The sequence below is a fragment of the Stegastes partitus genome, unplaced genomic scaffold (genome assembly GCF_000690725.1).
Source record: "Stegastes partitus isolate 25-593 unplaced genomic scaffold, Stegastes_partitus-1.0.2 Scaffold1227, whole genome shotgun sequence".
In the NCBI taxonomy this organism is placed as follows: Eukaryota; Metazoa; Chordata; class Actinopteri; family Pomacentridae; genus Stegastes; species Stegastes partitus.
Window position 1 is genome coordinate 110,144 of NW_007578958.1, and position 26,218 is coordinate 136,361.

At 42.2% G+C, this 26,218-nt stretch overlaps 1 protein-coding gene across 1 annotated transcript; it reads right to left on the reverse strand.

The window, feature by feature from the left end:
• Window positions 1–1,649: 1,649 nt before the first annotated feature.
• LOC103368978 (cyclic nucleotide-gated cation channel beta-1) lies at window positions 1,650–25,707 on the reverse strand. The gene is made up of 39 exons (XM_008297540.1): window positions 25,627–25,707; window positions 25,506–25,527; window positions 25,348–25,393; window positions 25,153–25,258; window positions 24,536–24,555; window positions 24,346–24,451; window positions 23,692–23,716; window positions 23,464–23,557; window positions 23,169–23,275; window positions 23,019–23,082; window positions 22,460–22,535; window positions 22,344–22,368; window positions 19,023–19,362; window positions 18,468–18,617; window positions 17,897–17,950; window positions 15,386–15,453; window positions 14,974–15,146; window positions 14,568–14,598; window positions 11,707–11,878; window positions 11,462–11,476; window positions 10,483–10,518; window positions 10,033–10,131; window positions 9,726–9,880; window positions 8,053–8,274; window positions 7,271–7,479; window positions 6,510–6,560; window positions 6,310–6,396; window positions 5,940–6,004; window positions 5,604–5,726; window positions 5,383–5,524; window positions 5,145–5,304; window positions 4,962–5,059; window positions 4,733–4,816; window positions 4,493–4,611; window positions 3,675–3,821; window positions 3,263–3,461; window positions 2,952–3,175; window positions 2,199–2,293; window positions 1,650–1,690 (listed from the first exon to the last, which is right to left on the reverse strand). Exons 1-39 carry the CDS (start codon window positions 25,705–25,707, stop codon window positions 1,650–1,652), a joined length of 4,131 nt encoding a protein of 1,376 aa, XP_008295762.1.
• Window positions 25,708–26,218: the final 511 nt, after the last annotated feature.

A 26,218-nucleotide genomic window follows, 5' to 3' on the forward strand; every position in this document is an offset into this window, starting at 1 on the left:
TCAAATTTTACTGTCTCTTATTTGCAAAAGTCTTACATTTTAAAGTAACTCGCTTTGCCAGGTGAATGTTTCACAGTTAAAAGTACAAACACTTTCCTTTTAAAAGACAATGAAGTCGAACGAGGAAGTTTCATGAAGTAATAACAAAAAGCACAAGGAAACTACAAACTGGTCCGGTGTGGTTTTAAAGAACAATGATCTGACAGTGTGACCAGACACTCATATGACCAGTGACTGTAAAAGGCAGCTTAAAATGCAGCTTTATTCAATCAAATGACACGATGTCACAGACAGTAAGAGAAACACAAGAACAGGCTGTTCCGTATAAAAATATTAAATTACAAGTAAAGTCCTGAAAATGATGTAATAGTACAACCAGGGAAACGTGATTAAGTATTGATATACTGCATGCAGAAATGGTCCTTTAATTTGTGCATATTATGAGATTAAATTATCATAACGCATATTAACATAAAGTCAGGATGTTGCCACTGTAGCTGCTCGGGGTAAGCTGAGGTAAGAAGACAAGCTTGTGGTTACTGTGCCCCACATTCTACCAAACATAAGCTGACCTTATTGAAACAGTTGAAATGTTTCTTACGTTTATTTGTGGCTCTTACTTAGATTTAGACTGACTTTATTAATTCCAGAGGGAAATTCAGAATATTAGGGTAGGGTATAAAATGGAGGTAAAATAAAATAAAATAAGATTTAAAAAATATAGAAAATATAATATAGAAGAAAGTCAACAAAATGTACAAGAAATATAGGAGCCTGTGTGTATGGGGATTTGTTGTCATCATTTTGGGGGTTTGTAAAGATTATAAACAACCCAGAGCTTAATGTGACGCCCTCACACTGCTTCTTTTGTTCACCCAACAGCGGAAATTTGCTCAATTGTTAAAAATGAATAAAAACTACTGACATAACTGTCAAGAAGAGGTGCAGCCATGAAATGTGGGAGTCTTTCCATTAAAAATGACAAACACTTATTGAAATAGTTGCCACAATAATTTCCTCTTAATTATCATAGAGGTAAAAGTACAGTATTTTCCATTCCTGAAATAAAGTTGAGTAGAAATGGAAAATTTCCTGAAAGGATGATACAAGTACAAGTACCTCAAATGTGTGTTTAGGCACAGTATTTGAGTAATTGCTGTTCCAACATATTGAAACTGAAGAGAATACACTGGTCGGGTCTATCTATAGATAAATAAAGAGAATAGCACTGACTGTGGCTAGCTTCCTAAATCAGCGACTAAATTATAGTTTAAATTACCTCAGCATGTTCGTACGCCTCCGCCACCAGTCAGGCTGCAGTTTCTCCTTCTGTTCAGAGCTGTGCTGTTGAATTATGGCCGGGAAAGTGTTTTTTTGCAGAACATAATGACGTTAGAGTGAAGTTGACACCTGACCTTTTTAGGTATAGTTGTTATCACTTCACTATTTTATCCTACAAAACATGAGCTGCGGCAACAAAAGAAGAAGAAAAAAAGTGTGTCTTTGTGACCTTGATTCACTGTAGGTGTTACTGAGATATCATGTTTATGGGAATTGTTGAGGCATAATGAGAACAGCTGGCTGGAGGCCCGTTTGTTGTGTTGCTTCCTGCTCAAGCTTTTGCCGTTTTGGTTTGTGGTTTTACCTCTTCAGTCAGTCGTGTTGTTTGTCACTTTGGTTTTGTTCCATCCTGAAACCAGGTCATGGAAACATAACGGAGGTTAAAACGTGCTGAAAACAGTTATTTATTCAAAGAAAATTCACAAAGGACGGGGCTACATCGGTGGTAAATTCATCCATGTCGTAGCGCTGTCCGTACAGAAGAAACGGATTCCTTTCTACAGATTGTCTGGCAGTGTGGTTAGCTGGTTTATGGGCCTATCCTCTGAGGCTGCAATAATCAATACATATATATAAATATATATACAAATAGGATATATCTCACATTATTACATCATTAGCACAACAAATTAAACATTTAGCATTTCTACAATCCTTGTACATCTTATTACAGTGCAAACAACACAGAGCTTTTACATTAGTGAGAAAATGAGCTTGATCTAAATAAAAAAGCAAACAAATATATTTACAGTATTGTACAAAATAAGCATAAAAGAAAGCATAAAAACATCAACAGTACGTAAAACACCTCAGATGATGTTAGAGTTGCTATCATGCACTGACCCGTCCACATGTACCTGTGATAGGAGCATAGATGATGGTGGTACAACCTGAACTAGTCCACACCTTCACTAGGTCTGTTTGTTTTTGTAAAAACATCAGCAGTCGCAGGCTACTCACACCGACACAACACAAAGTCAAAAATATAAGGCATATTGCGCTTTCAAGTTTACAAAAGAATCCGTAAACACGTAGTAAACAACAACAGCAAAAACATTTCTTGTCATTTTTTTTTTGCGGAGCGACAAAGGTTCAGTTCTGTAGAAGTGTGAGTTGACTATCAGAAATGACTCATCACAGCTACAGTGAGGTCAGGGATGCAGACTCAGTGTAGGTGATGAAGACGTGCTTGGATTTCAAAGAGGTAATCAGATGAGGAAACATTTCCCTCTGCAACAGATGAACTATGATGACATAAAGGTGACTCCAGTGGGTCGAGATTAAAAGAGAAACTGTACAAAGAATCTGGAGTTGTACTTTCCAGTGGCCCAGTTTGAAAAATCTGATATATGACTGCACAGCATACTGTGGGCTATAACACAGGGAAGTTCAAATTTACAGGGTTTGTACATCTCCATTTACAACACCTCCTCTGTATTTTCATTCATTGTCCCTAACAGCTGACTTTATGTCCTTCTTCGTCTTCATCTTCCCCTATTTCAGGTTAAAGCACAGATGCATGTCCTCAGTTTTTCCCCCACAGTTTTCTGTTTTCCTTCTCCAACAGCTTCTCTTCCCTCGTCACACAGAAAAAACAAAAAAATCACAGCTTCTTTTCTTTCTTCTTTCCACCCTCATTCCCTTCATCCTCGCTGACATCCTCCTTTTCGATGGCGTCGCTGTGGCTCAGCGTCGCAGGCGGAGGCATCGTAGAGTTGCGGCAACGAGAGGCCGAGCGAAATGTCGCAGAGACGGGTGATGGAGTGTCCCCGTCTCTGTCGGGTCCGGAGCTGGAGGCGGGTGACGGAGGAGGCAGGGAGGAGGAGAGGGAAGGCTGACGAAAAGGAGAGAACACGAATCAAACTGCTACCTAAAGTACACTTATGTTTCTTTGCTTGGCTCAAGTTTTGGTTATGTTTACCTGTAGTGAGATACTGGACTTGTTGGTCTTCTCTTTGACTTTAGCCAGAGCTCCTTTCAGTCCAGAAGATCTCTCAGTCATCTCCAGCGCTGCTCTCAGTAGTTTGGGAGTCTCCGGCCTGACCGGGGCGGCCGGTACCGGAGGAGCCTCCTTGGTCTCTTCTTTGGGTTCAGGTTTCTTTCCCTTGTTAAGCATCTTCCTGTGGTTGAAACAGCAATGACCAGATTAACAAATACTGCAATAAGTAAATACATGAAGGAAATGGTGACGGTGGCTGACTATAAAAAAATACTTTAGAAAGTCAAGCTGCACTAATTAAACACAGACCGAGCAGAAAGTACAATGATGGCTGTAGTAATCAGTGCTGTTGGTTTAAGATAGTGATAAAGTGTGATTTCAGTTCATGTCTAACCTGGCTTTCTTGCGGAGCAGTTTCTTGGACTCGGGGTAGTGCACCAGGATCTCGTTCAGGTCTTTTTTGTCCAGGATGAATAGATTGGCGAAGCCGTGAGCGATCACGTTGGCTGTGCGCCTGTTGCCTCCGCCGACTGCAAGCAAACTGCCAATAAAACAACAATATGGTTAAAAATAGCACTTTACACCACATTTCACATTCAAAGTCCCTCTCTGGTGTGGATTAAACATTGAAACACTAATTCCTGGGGCCCTGGTAGCTCAACTGGTTGAACAGGCGACCCATAAACAGGGGCTATAGATCGAGTCCGACCCACCGCCCCAGTGTTAACCTTTAACTGCTTTTCAACATTGAATCTTGGTCAATATCACACTACAAGCTGCCGTTCTCTTGTCTTATCTTGTCTCTTGATTTCATCATGCTGTATATATTTTACCTTCTACCTCTAGAAGCCTTCCAGGGCCTCCTGCCAACAAGCATCCCCACATAATGATGCTGCCGCCACCATGCTTCATGATGGCATGTTTGTGACGATGTGTAGTGTTTGGTGTCTGTCTAGTGTGATGTCCAAAAAATTCAGTTTCAGTCTCATTTGACTAAAGAACCTTCTTCCAGTTGTGACCACTTTTTATTGTTTGTCTGTTTCATGAGCTGCACATCTATTAGAGGCCAGATACTGTCAGCTATTTTGTGTTTGTGAACGCACTACAAGTTTCAAGACTTACAAAGAGATTCAGTTCTATTGTGAAAAGTCTGGAACTTATCCATAAAACACATTTCAGGGACATTTTCCTCATTCCACACCATCTGTTTACCTGATTTCTCCAAACACTGATCCTGCTCTGAGAGTGACAAACACCGTCTTCCCATCCGGTCCTCCAACCACCTGCACTTCCCCGGCCTTTATGATGTACATCTCCCGACCTACTTCGTCCTGAGCGATACGAAACCAGAGGCACATGATGGGAAACAGAGAGGAAGCAAACACACAAAAAGAAAATTTTGCTCCGTACCGATGACTCACACAAACAAAGCAGACAAACAGGCTGATTTACCTTTTTGCAGACGTAATCTCCTGGCAGGTAGACGACAGAGCGCAGGCTTTTCAGCATGTCAAAAATCATCTGTCTGTCACAACCCTGTCACAAAGGAGGACAAATAATTGTCTTTTTAACCTACACTTAATGATGTCTGGTGTAGCTCAACATGCGACAAGTAAATGACTTTCTGCTCTTTATCATGCATACTACGCTGTTGTTTTCAGGTTTGTGAAGGAATTCCTACCTGAAAAAGAGGCACCTTGCTCACAATGGAGTAGTTGACATCTATCGCTATGTCCAGACGCATTTTATCCGGCAGCTGAGTCAGCAGCTCCTGTTCATCTGGATGGCAGACAGCAAACAGATAAACATGACTAAAAGGTCTCATGTGGACATGTAAGTATGCACATGTAGTTGTCATCCTTACCCAGCATGCCTTGTGATTGCCAGGTGTAGTTGTACCAGGTTTTGACTCGGTTCTGCACATCTTTGGGGATGCGATAGGAGGACATGTATTTAATAGTGTTGTCCATGCAGGTGCGGTAGTAGGTCTGACCCGCTGTGGCTGCACCGACCACATCACGCATCTGAAAAATACAAAACCACTTAATCGATGTTCTTATTAGCGTGAAGGACACATGTCTCCAATATACTTCTCTACATACTTGTCCAATCATAATGGAGAAGGCAAAAACTCCAACAAAGTAGTTGATGAGTTGGAAGATGATCTCAAACAGGGTGGTGGGATCTGGCAGACCCCCGATGGTGATCAGGGTCTTCACCGCAAAGTAGTAACAGCGGATGTAGCTGTGCAGAGAGACGGAAATGAGCCATCGGGTGGGAGTTCTAAATAAAGTAGGTTAAAGAAGCTAAATGTCCAACCGACCTGTTTCCCTCGCCATTATACACCCACTTAGTCGATCCCAGGCCTTTGAAAGCGGAGCCCCAGTAGTAGAGACAGGCGTTGCAGTGGAGACAGTAAAGAAGATATGTGGTGGTTCGTATCACCCTGAGAGACAGAGAAATAAACTGACGATCTAAGACCAGGTATTTGTCCAGCTGTGTCACTACAGGCATTTCTGTCTCGTTAAGCTTTAGCAGGAAGAGAGGCAACCCAGTGAGCAACGTTTAGATCTTTGTGGTTGCCGCCACGACTGTCCTAGTGTGTAATAAAAGAGAAAACCATAAACCAACACACAGACACCATCAGTGGGCAGCTGACCTGTAAATGTAGGCTTTGGTCAGGATGGCCTCGAGACGCTCGTTGAACTCAAAGAAAGAGTTGATCTGTGAAAGTATGGATAAAGAACAGAAAAAATGTTTGGTTTCAGAATTAGTTATCAGACATTTAAAACTGAGATATTTCAATTAGTGGAAGCTGATCTCCAAAACTGAATTTGACTTTTCATTACTGTGGTGCCATTTAATGCTGATATAATATTTGATATTATCAGTGCTACACGGTTGTATGTGTTTGGGTAATTTAAAGGAAGCAAGTATTCTTAACGTTGGTTGCCAGAATGTTTACACTCTAAAAGACGTGAATGCTTTTATGGAGGAAAATGGAGGAATGTGCAGCGACAGAGTCTCACCTTCAGCAGCCTGGGTAAGCGAAGCAGAGGGTTGATGCCAGTTTTAAAATAGAAAAGCTCCAGGGGAACAAGGCTGGCTACGTCAAACTGGAAAACAACAAGATATTTCCTCATTTTAGTGTTTTGTTCCACAATAAGTACACACGAAAAGGCAGAATACACTCAAACTTGGATTTGGACACACTTCTCTTATTATTTACCTTGAAGCGTCTGGTTTTCATGTAATTCTTTCTCATGTCTTTTTTGTCACACTGTAAAGAAAACAGAACAACTACAGTCATGAACAACGACCGGTTAATTCCACAGACAGTATATAAAAGATGGACATGGCCTGCAGGGCTGAAAAGTGAAGCTCGCGTCAAAGTGCATTCTTTCTACAGGCCAGCAGGGGGCGAATGATTGTACGCAGGGCTATTAGAAAAGGACCAAACTTCTCAGTGGATCTGTTGCCTCAGTAAACATTTTCCTAATGAGTTTAAGGTTTCAATCGCTAGTTTGAAGTCTCCTTCAATTACAGTATGATGTCCATTTTGTAAATTATGGCTCCATTCAGGGTAAAATGCACAATAAAGCAAGGTAACGTTTAAGCAGGCGCTTCCTTGTAAACGACAAGCTGCTTGTCCTTGAGATCTAAACTACATCCAAGCCTCATTTGTCACGTCTTGTTTCAAAAGAGCAAGATGGCGGCGGGCTAAAGCTAATCTTGAGGCTTCAAAACATGAGTTCATAAACCAGTGGGTAACAGTTGTTTCTTCCATCTTTTATAGACAATCATAGGTCTATTATTGTGTCTTTGCTTGTTAAATGTGTGCATATTTCATCTTAATGTACACAATCATATTGTAATGTCACTCCTCATTATAAAACTGGTTTATTTGATATTTTAGAAGTCAGTGTTACTGGCAGAAGAACTGCTGTGATCCCAGACAACGGTACAGTTCTAGCAACGGCCTCTACTCACCACTATGTCCCCTCCTCGCACAAACTGCAGGCGAGGCTGAAAAATGGTGATGTCCAGGATGTAGATGAGGTCGCACAGGTAGTCGGTCAACAGCCAGTAGTAAATATTGTCTGGGGTTTGGTAGGGGAAGGCCCAGCGGACCGGGATGAACCACACGTTCCAGTTCCAGGCCAGAGACACCAGAAACATCCACAGCACGTACATTAAGTCTGATAAGAAAAGGGATGGACGAAAGGATGGAAGTGACAGAGAAACAGAGCGATTAAACAACAGGAGAGCTGACAGAGATGTCATCAGGAGAGAATGGAGTCATCGGTATTCACAGAACAAGCGATGGTCACGAAGCAAACGGCCATCATACTACAGGCTGATGGGAGTAACAGCACATCAAACAGGCAGGGTCAAGCTCTATTCTCAAGCAGAAGTGGCATTATTTGGAACCTGTTTCAGAGCTAAATGAGAAAGAATGGCAACAACAGGAAACTGACCTTCTTGTAAATGTGAAAGTAAGAGAAAAATAAAGGGTAAACAGCAGATGATCAGGAGACAGGTGTCTGGACAGCAAAAGGATGAAACACTTAATTCACCTTTACCCAAACTTCATGAGCATTGAACACCTCAGTGAATTTGTTTTTAAAAGATGTGTTGCTCAAGTCAAAGTCAGAGCTTTTTCTTGGTCAGGACCGTGAATTCTGGGTGTCATTTGTTTCTGAGCAGTTTGGGTAAAGGCGTGTTCTACTGCACAGCACAGCAGCGGGTTGCGTTTTCGGCTGGGTTCTCACTGGTGAAAGGGTCGATGCTGGCAGGGAAGCGGAAGTGCATACAGGCTTGTATCCAACGAGGAGTTTTCACCTTGCGGCCGTGGTTAGACTGCTCCTCCTCGGCCCCACTCTCCATCCTTTCTCCTCCTTCTCCGTTTGATGGACCTGCTTCCATCTCTTTCTCGTCCCCGTCCGGTGGAGGAGCTGCCGGAGCAGGCTGAGGAGCTGGGGCCTGAGGAGGAGCTGAGGAGAGGACAGACGGGAAGGGAGGAAACATTAGATGACGACACAGGACAGATTTTAGAGGCACAAAGGTTCACATTTACTTAATAAGAAGTACAGTTATAAAGTTTGATTATTAAGATGGCAAAGGCGTCTTAGTAGATTGCTGTTTACTAATAAGCAAATCTTTATCTTTAGGCAGCTTAATCCTACTGAATCTGGAACATACACTGAAAATGTTGCAGGACAAGGGAATGTGCAGAGTTTCAACCTTCCACCTGTAGCCCATAGTTTTATAAAAAGAAATCCTAAACACTCTCTGAATACCTGCTGACTGCTGCAGCCAAGACAGAGCAGAGCTGAGCACAACTAAAAGAGGAAAAAGTGAAGCAGAACAGACACAAAATGATCCAATCAAGAGAATATTCATTAAAAGAGTGTCTCATCCAGCAAGTCTAATGTTCCAATAAACACTGCAGACCACACGTTCCTTTTTTAAGACTACGGCGTTGATTTTGTCTTGAACACATCCCCATCTTGGATCTGCTCCGTCCACCTTCTCTTCAACTAACTATCTACTATTGTACTAGAATTCATTAGAATTTGCAGCTAGAAGCAGCCTTGCCCAAAAAAAACAAACTTCATATTCTGATCTAAAACAGTGACTTCCAAACATTTTAAGGCACAGCACCTCTTCAGTGAGAGCGTACCTGCAAAGCTCACTGGGTGTAGCGTTCCTGGCTTGTTGATATGTTTGTCATTGATAAGCTGAAGTACAGTTGATTGATAAAAATACTTTTATTATGCAAATATCTCCCAGTTTTGTTTATATGGAAATAAGGATGTTAGGAATGTAATGTCAAGACGTCAATCCCTTTGTCCATTCATAAGGCACCTACTTCGGGAGCCACTTAACTAAATTGTCTTAGGATGCCTTTGTGGGACTAGACAGGGATTGGTGTCAGTCTGTAAAGGTAACGATGTTGTATGTCTGCATCTGCCAGCGGGTCATCATGACACACACTACAGAAGAGACCTGATCATCTCTGCAATTAGGGGGAAATATTATGTGCATATTGGAAAAAAATGGTCTATCCGATATCTGCAAAATCCTTTGACTAAAGCATTCATGGAGGGTTGAATGAGGGACGCTGCTGGGTGAAGGAGGGGAGGGAGGCAGCCTGGATAGAAGCAGCAGCTGCTTCTACTCACCTGTGAGTGACTGTCAGTGGGCGGTTTCAGGTTTAAGATTTTTGTGTCTATAGATCAATCCAATGTTTGGGTATAAGCGGTCGGTTTCCCAGCTGGGCAAAGCGGACTCTTTCAACCTGGAATCAAAATGTACTGTAACACCTTCCCACAGGTGATGCCATCTAATCAAGCTACTGCATGTTTTCAACTTCTCATGTTTGTTTGTTCATCAGCTGAGAGTGTGTGGATGGATGAAAGAGAAAGAGACTCTCATCACTCACAGGTGATGACGCTGTCTTCATCTGAGCTGTCTGTGTCAATGAGCTTCTCTTTCGCCTTCTCTGTTCTCTCCTTAAACATCCTGACGAGCTCCTGAAGTCGCTCGTTCACCACCGTGCTGGTCTGGCTGGCCGACGACGCTGGACGCTCCTTCAGACTTGGAAACAAAGCGAGAAAAAATATCAAATGCTTGATTTTTATTATCAATGTAAGGAGACTGTATTTAACATCATTCACTGTGTGTTCAGGTGTGTGTGTGTGTGTGTGTGTGTGTGTGTGTGTGTGTGTGTGTGTGTGTGCAGCGCTCACATGTCATCTGTGCTGTGCAGGCTGGACTGACTGGGCCAAGCTCTGACAGGGACGCTTCCTTCATCATCATCATCTTCACTCTGAGACTGCAGCCGCTTGCTGTTGGAGTTAAGTAGTCACAGCGACAGCGTTGGTTCAACTTTACGACAACGCTGCCTCAGTTAGATTTCTGTTTCTCAAATGCAATGTGATGCAGCTTCACTTTACATGATGCTGAGTCAAACAATGAACTGAGTTGTGCATAAATGACGCTGCTTGTTGCATTTTGTGCTTAATCTGAACTTATTCCTGTGATGATTGCAGATGAGTAAAAACTGAAAATGATTTTTGAATGAGCAAAGACTGGTTCCTTCAGATGGGAAATGGATTAATGAACAGTGATACAATATGAGGATGCACAATAAGTGGATGAAGAAGTAGATGGACACCGATAAGGACGGGATCTCTTACATCTTTGTCCAGATAGTCCTACGGTTCCTCCCACTACTGTCGTGAACGGTTCAGAGCAGGGTTTCAAGTCAGTTTTAAAAGAGAGGGACGGGGGGAGAGAGAAGGTTTGTGTGTGTTGCAAACTGGAAAAACATGACGTAAATCCAAGAAACAGATAACAGGGAAGGAACAAGTCACCTACAGCGCTTTAACAAGGTAGTGAGGATGCCAGTGCAAGATTGTGATGCATTCGTTTATTGACTTTTTGCTACGACCACACAGTAGCCAAAAGCACAGAGCCATGCAAAAGTGGACAGAACAACACAACATCACAAGAAGAAGAAACACTCGACATCTTTCCAAATGACTTGAGCTCCACAACAATCCAAACTGTGTTCTGCATAAACATTTTGTGCTGGTTTGCGTTTGTGCGCCATTTTAGCAGCTCTTTGGGAGGTTTTTGTGCAGAAAAGAAAAGAAAGGAATCTCAGATTTTCCAAAGAAACTTTGGAAAAAAACTTTCTTTCACACCCACAGTTTCTGCAGGACACTTAAATACAGACCACAGTGCTTCTACTGACTCTGGAAGGAGTGCACAGCAGTAAGATGGACAGTAGAGGGCAGTGAAGTAAATGTGAAACAGCATGGAGACAGTGTGAAGCATTTTATTCCAAAACCTTAAATTACATAATTCTGTTGCTGAAATTTGCAGATTTCATGAGATGCAATTGCAAGTTTACATATTTTGTCACCTAAATATTAGATTTTTATCCTCTTTTGGATCAAAATGCTTCACCAGTAAACAGAGACGCTAGCACCTTGACAGAGACATCGCAGTGATGCTACTTTTCATTCCTGTGTAACCAAATGTGTTGCCATGAATGATTCAAATACACATCTATAGTTTCACTGGTGAAACTGGTCGCTGTCGAGAGAGAACGAAAAGCACAGAGCCCCTGGGAGGCAACTACAACTTGAACAGTCTATGCAGTTTTCTTACTCTTTATCCCCTTTACTGTAAACGCAAGGCATAAAGGGAGAGGAAAAAAAGATTAGAAATGTTTTAGTGTGCATTCAGGTAAAGTGGGAGCTTGAATTTCAGCATAAAACACACATTACTTTAATTATAGTTTTTTATTTTGTTTTGTTTTTTGTTAACGGTCACACAAAAAGCCAGACCAGAGTAAAAATGTTCACAATCGTGAATTAGTTAGTTAATCGGTTGCTTGTGCGGCTGTATCTCACCTCTGGCGGCCTCCTGATGGGGCCACAGGGACAGTGAGGGTTGTGAGTTTGGGGTCCTGGGAGTTGAGGATCGTCTCCTCCCCTCTTCCTCCTCCTGCTCCGCTTCCTTTCTCATGATCTGAGTCGACATCCTCCACATTGACAGCTGGACGGAGGCTGAGGCTGGAGCTCTCTGGAGAGTTTGACACATATTATTTAGTCCCATGCATCAAGAATTCTGGCCCGCACGCAATATTGACGCAAAACAACATCAAGCCCACTTGCAATAATATGAACCTGTGAGGCAGTGCAAAGGGCAAAACAGCTACAGGCAGGACAGGACAGGAGAGAGGCTGATTTAGTGGGAGCCCAGCCGGCTTAATGCAAGATGATCCAACTATGAACTAGGACATGTGCCCTGATAGCTGTAGCTTACTTGTTCAAGCTGGCTTATGTGGCTCATGATACCCTGGCACACTTCAGCGTCCTCACAAGGTGTCAACAGTCAGTTGCTGCCTCTGTGAACTGGTTTGTCCACGTTTTATGAAAGCTGTAAGGATCTGAATCTGTCCATGTGCACTTCTGTGTCTTCCCTGACTATCTTCTAAACCCTTACAGACTAAAGGTGAAGCTAACTGACTCCTTACATGAGCTTATTCGAGAAATGACAAAACGTGACAACACACAAAAGTCCACAATCACAACACAAAGCAACTACTGTGCTGAACTCAAACATCATTCAGTGCTTGAAAATTTCCTCTTTCTTTTTTAATATCTAATAAAATGCACTGCCAACCACCTGCCAATTTAGTTTAACAGTTTACCAAACATGACTGAGTTCAGGTACGGACAAGGAGTGCCATAATGGAAGAAAGTTAACTCTCCACTAGTGTGGATTCACCTGCAGGCCTTATTTCAGAGTCGTCTTCAATGAAGAATGCGGGGTTAGAGAGACCAGACAGCTGCCGGGACAGAGAGCTGAGCTGCTTGGATGGAGGGCTGACAATGGGGGGCAGCCGCGGATAGGACGGCACGTTGGGCAGATCCAGAGTGCTGCAGTTGGGGGAGGACGGAGACGGGGAACGGGAGCGCAGGTGAGGATGATGAGGAGGTGGGAGAGGGGAGTGTCGCACAAGCCGGTTGAGTTCTACATCTTGCTGGTTCTTGTCCTGCTTCTGTTTTTGCTGTTGTTGTTGTTGGTGTTTCTTAGGCATCTTGAGGCATTAGGGTGTTGAGGCGGTTCCGGACGTTTACGAAGTACTGCTGCGTCCGGGTGGGGAACTGGGAGAGCTTCTGCGGGATGTTGGAAAAGCTCTGGGAGAAGCTCTGGGACAGACTGGACAGACTGGGGGCCACCGAACCGTCAGGGTTTTTGGGCAAAAGCTCAGTGAAGGTCTGGGCGATGTTTCGGGGGACCTGCGTGAGGCGGATGTGGGAGAACTCCTGGCGTAACTCGGGGGGCAGCGAGGGTAAGTACTTGGTGACGTCGGAGAGTTTGGTGGGTAGCTTAGGCATGGGAGGTATAGCGGGAGGAGAGATGCCGTTCTCTTTGAAGAAAGCGTTGATGTTGCCGAGGCACTCGGAGGTGTGAGGAATGCGCATCAGGCAGCTCTTAAGTGCATCACAGCTGACTGGAGCTACAGAGGAGACAGGCGCATAGAGTCAGGCAGAGCTGAAGGAAGGTGGGAGACGGACTCTACTGACAATCCAACAGCAGTCGGTCAGAATGACAACGTCAGACTCCTACTATATGAGACGATAGATTACGATCATGCCAGCAGTCACCAGATTTAATTTAGATAACAGACAACCATTCTAATAGACAGAAAACATGATTACAGCAGTAGATGTCTGCATGGTTAAAGCAGGATAGATTTAAGACCTTTTAGTTAATCAAAATGGAATGTAAGACAAAGTGAACTTCCTTGACCTGGACTGGACATGATCTTCGCACCAAGATTATTTTTTATAGCTTTTTGTGGTTTGGATTAGGCTCTTGTTGAAAAATAAAGCAAAAGCTTCCTTATTAGCATCTGCAGGATAATCCAGCAGCTTCAGCTACAATCCAAACCTGCAGATGTAGGCTATACTGTCAAACCTACAACCAAATACATGAGCAATTTAAAAGTCCAAAACCATGAAGTGGAACTAGTCTCCTAATCCCTTGTTTGACTTATATTATTGGTGTTTTGCCACTTTGTTCAGATACTGCAGCACCTCTGCTTTCTATGTACAGCTGCATTTTGTCTGAGAATCTCTTGCATTTTTGTGTTTTTCACTCTGCATGTTGGATTCCACTGCCTTGGTTCCCATCGTGCTGAATTTAAAATGCTTCCTGCACAAAATACACTGTACCTCATATGCATTTAATGTTACTAAGTTCAGCAGTGATGGGACATCTTGGTTAAATAACTTTTACTGAAGTTGTACTTCCCACATGTTGCTACTTGCTAGCAGGCAGTTCATCTGCTCTGAGCATCAAGGCACAAAACTAAATATAAGTGTTGTTGGTTCCATTATTCTGATCTGCACGGCCTTAAAGCAAGAAGCATGTAGTATTATTTTTTAAAACATGGATGTTATGAACTATTTTAAGATTTTGAATTGCAGAGTCAGAAAAAAATATTCCTAAAATCCTACTTCCCATGTCTTCTCAGCAGTTGTCAGAATGTTGAAAGGTTGATATAAGACATTTTAATGCTACTTACAGCCTTATTTTTAGATTAAGGGACTGCCTTTCAGGATTTTTTTTAAAGGATCTGTGGTCTGAATGTAAACAAGCCCGCAGACTGACAGTTAGGCATACGGTCATAAAGCTGCTACTTACATTAGATAACAGCTCTCATCACATTCACATTAGGAGAGAAATGAATAGCACATACCACCACAGCCATCCCCAGCAGCTTCCTCCTCCTACAAAAACACAGAGCACAAAACTGAAAACGGATCTGGTCAGAATGGACAGTTCTCAAAAATGTTCACACATCTTTGTGTGGTTGGTGCCCACACAACAATACTATAATCATCATGATTTAGAAAATACATTTGTTCTTTTGGACCTACATTGACTATTTATAATCCATTTATGTAAAAATTATGTGCTCAGAACTAGAGAAGGTATAACAGATATTTAGAGTGGCAAAACAAAGGAAGGACGAGACAAGAGGATGGATCCTGTGCTAGATTGATAATATGTCTAATTTATTACTAGGACTTAAGAAGCTTTAAGAAAGTTCGGTTTTGATGGGTCCAGAACTGAACACTGAATGCACAACTCTTGCACATTACTTTTTCAGCAGCCTTGTCAGCGGCAGCAGCTTGACCGTCTTCTGTTTTCTGCGGCTGCTGGGTCACAGCTTCTGAACTGGCTTCCTGGGTCTCTGGTTCTGGTGCAGAATCTGGCTCCGACTTCTTCACTGGTTCAGGACTTGGAGGTGGAGAGGGTGAGGCCGGCTGTGGCTCTGCTTCTTCATTTGGCTCGAGATTTTCTGAAAACGTAGACGCAAATATACGAAATGTCTTTGATCAGACTGACGGCACATGAATCAGAATTTGTAGAACACATGCTGATGATACAAACACCACAGAAACAAGCTATCTGTGGTGTGATTATCACAGCAAATCAACAATGAATCTCACTTCATTAACTCGTATTATATATGAATGAAAGTACTGGAGAGGATCCTGCTTTGCTCTCTACCTGGTTCCTGGATGTCAGGTTCTTCAGTCTCCACAATCTGCTCCTCCTCAGCGGCGCTCTCGTTCTTTCTGCAGGACAGAACAGAGCAGCAGTGAGTGGAAGCCAACATCGGTCCAATTGTTCAGCTGACAAACAGCTTAAATGAGGATGAGACAGTGCAGTACGGGGTGGACATGCTGGGAAACCTACCACCTGGCAGCGTTGGAGAAAGTATGCAAACATGCAATTTTCTGAAGTGATTTTAAAGAATTGATGAATTTAGGATGTGTATTATGCAGCGTGTCTGACTCGGAGCTTAAACTCTTGTGTCAGCGATGTTAGAAATTCATGCCATCATCTTTGTTTATGCGTCATGCTTCAGATATTATCTCAGGTAGTTCTTCAAATGTTTCAAAGCTATTGCACAGCAAATATTCACAGCAATTGCAATAAATCACAATTACACATTTTCCAGTGTGATTTGGATTTCAAACACGTTAAAGTCATTATCGATATCTCATGCAACGTGGTGATCACACTGGATGCTCCTCCCCTTTCTGCAAAAATCAAAGCTGCAAAATTTAAGTCTAAACAATAATATCAATATCATTCACAGTATTACTTCTCTCAGTAGTTTGTGCATCATGTGTAATATTTCATTTTTCTGTGCAGTATTTTGATGTCATGTACAACATGTCAGTGTAATGTGCACTATTTCATTTATCAGATGCAATCTTCCATTTCATGTTGATTTCAACTGCAAATGTGGTTTTCAGGCGTGATATTACTTTACTACGTTATTAGAATCGTTGTCAGTCTTCTTTTTTCCTTTTCTTTTTTTTTTTTTTATCATTCTAGCCTTATTTTTATTTTCAGTAATGAATCGGACCAAGTTCTGTCTCATCTCATCTTATGGGTGAAAATAAGACAGCTGGATATGACTCAATCTGAAAAGCAGGTGTGGATGTCTATAAGACAAACAAATATTTAAATATGTGCTTTTTATTTTATTTTATGTTAGATTTCCCTTTGTTTCAGCAGCAGTGTTCCTCTTTACCTGACAGCAACAACAGTGTAAAGAGTCTGATGATGTTTCAGTGAAAGCACACAGATTATAGATGAGGTGAAATTATGCACATATTCAAATGAATAAATTAAACTTATAATGACATATAGGATTAGAAATGTGGCTGATTTAGTAAATGTGTTCCCTTCTGACTTGCTCTTTCTGGTCCATTGAAACACATCCATCTAAATTCACTGACACCCACCTGTAGCTGACATGAGACTAACTAGTGATCTGTTTACATCAGACTAGTAAGAAAGTTAGTTTGAAAATGGGTCAAACTTACTCATTTCATAACACATATTATTCCATTACCTAAGCACGACGCTATGTCACGATAGTCGCTTTCACCGTGGGTTTATCCCGACACGAAACGTCCACGAGCGTCCACAAGTCACGCGAACTCGGCTGTGAAGGTCGAACAAACCGCATCAGGTGGTTTCAGAAATGTGAGAAAAACGAAAACACTCCGTCGCTTCATGTCTCCATCGTTTGTTTTGTTTTTTGTTTTTTTTAAAAACTGCGACGTGAAACAGGTGCTCTGTTACCGGGGGAACCGTCGAGAGGGGGAGGAGGAGGGAGGCGTGCTGTTGCCAGGGGAAGCTGTGGTTGCTATGACACGGCGCTGTGATGCTGAGGCAGCGCGCGGCAGAGATCGCCTAACGAGATCCCGCGGGATTTGGGACCCGCTGACTGAGCTGGTCGGCAGGATTCTGGAACAGTCAGCTGTTTGTTCTTAGTTTTAGTTTAATCCGCGAGTCATGTATCTAAATGTCACATTTAAAATCTGAATTAACTTTAAAAATGGCAATTTTCTTGTATTATTATTATTATTATTATTATTATTATTATTATTATTATTATTATTACCAAAGTAAGAAACCAATAGCTCAATAAATAGATAAACAAAAATAAAAATAATAATATGAGGCCTCCTAACCATATTATTCCTCCTGATCATTAGATATAATAATTTTTCATCCCATTTCTTTTCGTAGACGATAGTGACCTTTCTCATGGTATTGATATAATTTTACTGGTCTGAGAGAATCAGATATAAATGTATTTGATGTGATATGATGAAACATTCTGGCGATATTCTGGTGTAAAGTTATTGAAATCGGCTCCACCACCACCGTTTGCCTCATTAAGTACTTCTTATTTGTAAAGGCATCTGTAATAATAAAAGAATAATGCACAACAATAGTATGAAGTATATTTTGAACTGTGGTATTGATTTGAATAGTTCATCCATCACTTCAACAAGCTGCTGGAAACAGTGACAAGGTGAGGAAATTTATTCTTGAAATACTTCAGTCATGAGGATAGTCTTGTTAAACACTCATACATACATGAACACTGCATCTAGGCACGACACAGGAGGAGCATCACACACATGCTAAGTGAACAACTGAGGATCCTACAAAGAAGTTAAATACCCAACAAGTTCCTATTTGTATTCTTACTCTGCGACTTCACAGGGCTCCAGCTCGCTTTCCTCTTCTGCTCCCACTGGCAGCCTGGTCGTAGCAAACACACAGCGTCACATCACTTCACAAGCAGGATTTCATTGTCCAGATATAAAATACCAAAACAGTGGGCTGCTTGTCTGTCAGTCTTATTATTGGGCCTGTAATAGCAGGGTTGGGATTTTTCTTGAATCAGATTTTTCCAGCTGGCTTGAGATGCAGTGCATCACTTATTGGGCCCCTCTTAACAGATCTACCTATCTAACAAAGGAAGGGATTCATTTTAGTTTTATACATTTAGGATTTAGGGCAAATCGAGGGGTGCACTGTCTCTGTGAAATTAATTTCTCCTGCTTGTTTTAAAAAGATAAATCTGTCAGTATTTCAACTTTCCGTCTTCAGTCTTGGGCCTTCCTCGGCCTCACTTGGTCTTATTTGTGGACATTTCAGTCACTGAATGTTTTATTCATTTTTTTTAGACTCTGTCACGTCTATTTGTTGGTTTGTGTTCTTTTATGATGCACAAACCACAGAAGCTCTCTTTCTCTAACTGAGCACAGCGTCTTACTCGGCTTCAGGCTCTTCCAGCAGCTCCTGACTCCCCAGCGACAGCTTGATGGACTGTCCCTCACTGGCCATCTGTCTAATGGCCATCTCAGCGGTCTGCCTGGCCACCTCTTCAGCCATACGAGCCATCTCCACCCTCTCCTGAAGCAGCCTGAAGGGGGACAAGCGAGGGAGACTTGAATGTGCTGCAAATGTTAGTGATGTGGTGAATTCAATAATGGAAGTCTTATTTATTATTTCTTAGGCTTGAGATGCCACCAAAAACCCTCGGGCTCAGCAACAAATCAAGTTGATTTAGCGGTTTCCAACATTTAGACCACTCTATGATGGATGTTTATCTACTCCTTGTTCTTTAAGTTAATCAGTTAAACTGCTGATCCATTGAGACTGAGCTCTGAAATGTGGTGACGAATGACATTTAATCACAAAATACGTTGAGGGTTGCAGTATTTGGTTTAAGCAGAAAAGTTGGGATTATGTGGCAGTCGTGGTCCAGTATTGTGGCTATTCTAGTTTAATGATTATGTGATGTAATAGGCTCTGCAGCCTTTCTTACCGTTCCTCCATGGTAGCCAAAGCAACATCTTCAGCCTCCTTTTTGATGCTTTCAATAAACGGCGTCCAGCGGCCCGTCTGAGTCTCAGCATCTTCCTGACACATTTTTGTCTCGCTCTCTGACGGTTTGGGCTCGACCTCAGCATCACTGCACTTCTGAGGCTCCTCTGAGTTGGACTGTGTCTGCTGAGCCACTTCCTGCTGCTGGTGTACGGCAGGTGAAGGTGGAGTTGGGGATGGGGACGGCGCTGCAGCTTTGGAACGAGTTTCACATTTCTGCTGGCCCTCGTTGTCCGACTCCACGTCTTCCAGGACCATGTCAGGTTTGAGTTTGGACGAAACTACAAGAGGATGATAAGGATCATTTTGTATGGAAGAAGTTGGGAGAATATGGTGGATGCATGTTGTGGTGCTTTTACTTTGACATAAATACAGAATACAAGACAAGTGAGCTGACCCCTGTGCAGCATCACTCAAATGTGCCCTGAAGGTAACTGCATTATTTTAAATTGAACAGGAGCATATTTGCTCTTCTGCAATATTAAAAACAAACAGTTTACTATATTAAAAACACAGGCAACACAGTGGAAACACGATGCAACGAAAGTCAGTACAATTTTCATTACTGAGATTCAAATTCGACCTCTTTTGTCTCCCTTTTATTTTTGGTGACAGATGAAATCATTCTTGAAAACCAATGTTGGACAAATTTGTGGAGAGATGGTCTACCCTTCTTAAAGCCTTTTTTCAGCTCCTCTTTAAAACACCCCCATTGGATTCAAGTCAGGAGTTGCACTCAGCGGAGGTCAGTTGTCTCTTTTTTTAGAACCTTTAGATATTGAGAGTGTGCTCTGGATCATTATGTAGCTTCTTCTGCAAAGCTTCCAGAGTCTGGGAGTTTTCTTGTCAGCCAATACTTTCACACATTCACAGTCATTCTTGGCGCCATCTTTGAATGTCATCTCCCCAACACCCTGTGCACTCAAGGTCCTTTGCTGCATGCTGTTCTCTTGCTCTCTTTCCCATATTTCTTGTCTGTCTTTTTTTATCAACCCATATCATTCCACTGCTGTCTCCGTGCTTCACTGTCAGGACTGTGCATTCGCTGTGGTCGTCCAGGTTCACGCCATCTGAGCTGACTCATCTTGATCTTGTCAGACCAAAGAACATACTCCCCATTTATCAGGCTTCCTCGCCAAATTTAATCTTGCAGTTTTGTGCCAAAGTACACGCAGTGTTTTTCTTCAATGTCGTCTATAGATGTTATAAATTGTCCTGTTGACTGTCTGAGCTGCCACAGAAACTCCAGTTCCCACTGATAGCACCTGTGCCAAGTCTAAAAAATACTTGCCAGTCTGTTATTTAGAAAAAGATTGTGAAAAGAGTGTTTTTTTTTTTAATGGCGTCAGACTTTCGGAGGACAGCCCCCACGGCTCTGATTTGTGATACTATGGTTTATTTCATACCTCCTAATAGCAACCCCATTTGTGTGAAGCATCACAATTAGATTATTTCTTTTTAGTTCCTCTGGCGATTCTTTTCTTTGTGGAGCCATGATGCTGACATGCAGATGTTTCTACTGTGAGATCCACATTTTCAATATAGTTTTATCGAAAGTAAATGTTCTTTGAGATAACGCATGAATAGAGAGGTGATATAATTTTGAATCATTTGACATTTAAGCGGTGTTTCACCAGATTGCACTCACTTCTGTTGTATACTGCACACACCAATAGAGCTGGTCAACCTATAATCCAACTCTAATTGTATTTGATTGCAGGTGAATAGACCTTTAGCAGTTGGGGTTTCAAGAATGAATGAAAAAGAAAGATCTGTCGTCTCTGGTCTGTACAAAATTCACAATCAGATGTTTAATTCAGTTTCATTTGTTGAGTATTCAGAGAGGTACAAAAAGGTGTACCATGGTGGTCGGAAGCTGCCAGATATTTAATAAAAATGCCACATAAATCACTTCAGACACTGAACCTTTATTATTCCTGCAGTATACTCACATTACAGTACTGACGTCTTTACTACGTTCTCTGCATGATGACATCTTTATGAACAAGTACGGTTCTTTCAAATGAAGCCAAACCCTCTGGAACAACACCACAGTTCACCTCACAGTTCAAGGCCATAGAAGCAGATCAAGTGGATCAAGATCGCCTTTACTTCTACTCGTCTTCTGCTCTTACATTTGTGTGATTTTTAACTACACGCCTGGAAAAACTCACACATACTGTAACAGGATCCAAAGTGAACCTCGAGCATGAAAAGATAAAAAGGTCAATAAGGGAGTACAAGGAATAGAGATGAAAATAAATCTTTGATAGCATTTTTCTCTACAGTAAACCCAGCAAAAATAGAGATATACAGTCGATTATATTTTCTCTTCATATAATACAACACTAAGTGAACATAGCTGCCCTTTAATCGTTATATCAAGGTTTCTATTGAAGTCGTGTGTTTTATCTTGAGCCCTCTGAAAACAACTATCGTTATATTTATAACCGGTATATCATATTTGTTTTATTTATTATTGCTCTTTTTCTGCGTATGAACATGGCAACATGAATATTTATAACTCGACGTAGGCCAAAGCACAATAAGATAAATTTTTGTGCATGAAACCTACAGTAATTTCAAATAAATGGCAATCAGCACATGTTTCAAATAGAAAATGTGCAAAATCATAATGACTGAAGACAAAAACACATCTAGTGATGCTAAGAACAATACAGTACACGTTTAATATAAGCTGTAATACATTCATATGAAACTGTACCGGTGACAGTAAGGTGAGTTGAATATATCTCTATATTCTTGTGTGTTTTGTTTTTTTTACAGCTGCCTATAGTTTCTGCACTGAGCTGCACAACTTCACAGTACTGTAGTTCTGCCAGCAGCACAGTGTGTCTGTCTGCTGGTGTCTGTCTATCTGTCTGTCTGTCTGTCTGTCTGTCTGTGGGAGTCAGAGCGCCCCCCAGCCGTCTCCTCCTGCTGTTTAAGGGGCTCGCAGCGCCTTCCCCCCTGAAACAGAAGGAGAAGAGGGACTGAGTTAGGCGCCGACCTTCGGACCAAAACACCTCTTCAAAAACTATCGGGGGGAAAGACAAGAGGACGCTTCAACAGAGAACACAAAGGCAGTACTTTACAAACATAAGGAGGGCCGTCAGGTTTGATCAGTAATTAAAGTGCTTCCTGCTACTCTCTGACGACAACATCTGATATTGATCCACTTGACTGAACTGTGAGCTGTGGCAAGAAAACACAAAGCTGAGAGTTTTCTCTACGAAAGAACGAGTAAATGAATAAAACTCACCTTTCTGTAGGACTTCAGTGGCACCCTGAAACAAAACAGACAAACCGTGGAATAAGGTGGCATCCGTGACAGAAAAAAATCCCAAAAAAGTGATGGATGGTGAAGTGAGAGCTTACCCCAGCATCGTCTTTGGGCGGAACAGCAGGTTGAGGCAACTTCAGACCCAGTCCTGTCACAAACCAGCCCACCACGCTGTGGAGAGACAGACTGATGAGCTGGATGCTCTTCAGAGGAAACAACCTACTTAATTTGATCATGTGTGAGCTTTACATGAGGATAATTTCTCATAAAGTCACATGTGTCCTCTTCTCTTCTCTGAACTTCAATGTGCTTCAGCAGCTGTGCATCAGGTTTTTGAGATTATGGGGCAGAATCCAGCTCTGTTAGCAGCAATAATACTATCAGGTTATGGTTTATTTTGATGCTGTGATCATGAGTATAAAGGAGCTGAGCTAAATCAGCCTTTTCATGGAAGACTTCTCCCCGGTTAAGAATGTTTTGGTGTAAATTATTCAGCTAACGTTGGCAGCTTAGCTTCAGTTTGTACGATGACAGGCCAAACTGTGAAAAACCCTCTTTGGTAACACGCTAGGGAAGAACAACCTTCATCAGCCTAAAAATGCTACAAGATCATAAAGATCATTAAAGAAAGTGCCTGTGGTTTGTGGAGCTCACCCAGAGGACTTGCTGTCAGTGTCCAGTGAGATCCCACTGAGAGATTCAGGTGGTGGAGACAGAACTGCAGAGCAAACAGACACATAACGGTCAGTGTAGAAGATTTAAACATAGTCACTGGAGCAGCTGATATTTCCAGGTTTGACATACTTTTGTCCAGAGAGGAGCGGGAGGACTGGTTTGGCGTTTCAGCTGGTACGGCACCAGGGGGCAGCACCACCGGCTGAGGGATCATCTGCTTTATCCAGGTAACCACGCTGCACCAGAGGAAGAGAAAGAGGGGCTTTTAGATATTTGTAGAGTGCTTAAATATATGACCAGGAGTCAGTGTGTTTGGTGAAGTCCAGTCCAGGCTGCACAGTGCAGATTGTTCTGCTGCAGAGCCGGAAACCTTGAACCAGAGGCTGCCGTGGAGGATGTGTAGCAGGAGGTGGCTTTTACTTACTTGGGAGGAAACTGAGCAGGTACACTCTCTACTTCCGACCCCTCATCCTCCGACACCATCTCCACCACAGGGATGTGTGGAAGCGGATCGTAATCTGAAGACACCAAATAGCAACAATTAATAATAGTAGTAATAAGCCATGTATTTTTAAACATTCATTTGACCATGTACTGATTAAATACTCATAAATAGGCAAAACACATAGTAGTGTGATGAAATAAAGCATACCTGGCATTGTTGCTACGTCATACACCTGGCAAAGCAGAGACAGAAAAATTAAAAGTGAAGACAATAGAAAACAAACTGGTTTAATTCTTGAAAACAGTTAAATTGTTTTATAACTTTTCAATTCCGTGTGGAAAACTTGAGTGAAACCTTCTCAATTACCTTGGTTTGGGCACTTTTTTTCTGTTTCTATCTATTAAAAGAGGCCTCTATATGTAATTATCCTCAACATTAAACATGTAACTGATTGGAAACATATCTGTCCAGATGTTTTACGTTTCAGCGCCAACAGCTCCAGGTGGCTGCCCCATGAAGACTCTGGTTTAAACAGCAGTGAAGGTAATAACCTGGATAAAGCCCTTCTGTAAATTCCTTTGTAAGCTTAATCCTGACACATGATTACTCTTATAAGCCTGAGGAGACGTATTAAGTTGCTTCAGTCAAGTGTCACACGACTCACACGCTCTCCACAGCAGCATCTATCCATCTGATGGTGGATATTTCAGGTGACTAAATTAAACAGCGTTATGTTGAAGAGGAAAACACCCCACAGGACTGCATCAGTTGAAGAAATTAATCAGGGTTGTGTTTTGTGACACTGAATTTGAAGCTGTATTTACGTTGCATGTGTTGGGGTTGTGTGTCTTTTTGTCTCACCTCCGTGTGCTCGTCGTTGTTGGCGTTGTCGATCTCTTTGTACTTGTCATCCGGCTGAGGCAGCACTTTGGTCAGACCCTGAGCGACCCAGCTGATCACTCCAGACCTGACAGACAAACAGCCTTGAATCTGACCTTTCACAGAGCATATTTTACTTCAGTTATTCACCAGTTATTTGATCATTCAGTACCTTTCTTCATCTTCTCCCGGCTGGTTTGCAGAACAAAACAAAGGGGGAAAAAAGTCAGATTCTGTCCTCTGAACAACTACAACAACACTACAACTCCTCTGGTGAAATGGCTTCTTCAGGAGAATTTAAAGCATTCATGGGATTTATGGATATGTCGTTTTTTGTGTTTTTTGTGTTGTGAAGCTGTCACCAACATGCATGATTACTCAGCAGATTTAAAGGTAGTTTTGTACAGAAACACCACAACAGAGGAATTAAACAATTTTTCTGATCTTTGTCGTGTACAGACACCAAAAAACCTCTAACGTGAGGCCAGTCCATGTGCTCTCAGAGCTTCGCCTGGTTCCATCCAGATGGAAAACCTTTGAATGACTAAGTATGAAGGCGATTTCCTGTGAAATTTTCGCCCAGAAGTTTTACTGGACTGCACTCAGGAAGCAGCTACATAAGAAGTGACACAACTGGCTGAGATCTGACGCTCAAATAATAGATCAGGAGCTAATTCTGCCTGTTGAATTCCTCTGATTTATATCTGCCTTTAATGCTCCGGTTTGCAGTCAGCTTTAAAAACACACTTGATGTTAGCGGACTACGCTCCCACTCATCTGTGGACTCACCCTGGCTTCGGAGTTGGCCCTGGTGAGTCGAGGCGAGCCAGCAGGCTGCGGCAGGGCGCTGACGAACCCGTTAGAGAGCCAGCCTAATACTCCAGTTTGGCCCTGACTGTAGAGGAGGTGAATGCAGACAGAAAGATGTCAGTATGCATCAATAAATACACTCTCACTGATGCGTGAGAAGAAGAAGTGGTTCACCTGTCTTCTGATCCCTCCTCTATGTTGGTCAGTGGAGGACTCTTCACTGTGGGACACATTAAACACACAATAATTTATGCTATAAATGATTCTGACACACCACTGACATGCATGCACATCTAAAGGTTGCACTGCAAGCAACTGCTAATAATTCTCACCGTCTCTGTTTTTTTGAGGCTTCTGCAAAGTCAGACAGACAGACAGAGAGAAAAATAATTAGACAGAAATGACACTGTGCAGGCTGAGTGTGTGTGTGTTTGTGTTTGTGTGTTGTCGTACAGCAGCAGAGGCGTCGGCAGCATCGTCCGTCCCACCAGCTTCAGGAGGTTGGGGAACCACTTTCACCACCCAGTTAAACATCCTGTAAACAAACACACACAATCAGCTGCTTCAAAAGCCCTTCATCGAACAATAACGCTGATGATAAATCCTAATAATTCACTGAAGTCGCCACTTCATCTGTCTGACAGAGAGCCCTTCTCTGGACTAATGAGGTCTGATGAAGGACATTTACCTGCTGCAGTTTCGCTTTTAACTCTGAGGACAGTTTTGGTCCAATCTGAATATAATTTCAACTATTTTTCTCCTGCAAATCTTAAAAATCTTTGCATATTTAGGCACATTTGCCAATCAACTAATTAACTTCAGGATCACGTCAGCCCTGCTAACCCCGCACAGAAGTCAGAAGTTAGAGGACATTAAAAGGTTTAACCTCATGCAGGCTGCAGTTCAGCATAAGCAGCTTTACCAGGAGGCCCCGCAGGTGGCAGAGGGTTCAGTCGGTTAAATCAGTTAGACGGAGAGAAATCAGTCTCAAATGTACAAAAGGAGAAAGAAATTTGGACAGGCCCAGGATGCTGATTCAAGACAG

Excerpts from the sequence above, each read along its gene's own strand:
- LOC103368978 (XM_008297540.1), bottom strand. The coding sequence starts at position 25,707 with ATGTTTAACTGGGTGGTGAAAGTGGTTCCCCAACCTCCTGAAGCTGGT. Across the intron at positions 23,276-23,463 it reads CCTGCTCAGTTTCCTCCCAA|CGTGGTTACCTGGATAAAGC; the intron begins GTAAGTAAAAGC and ends CCTCTGGTGCAG. Across the intron at positions 14,599-14,973 it reads CTGACAAGGCTGCTGAAAAA|GAGGAGGAAGCTGCTGGGGA; the intron begins GTAATGTGCAAG and ends GTGTTTTTGTAG.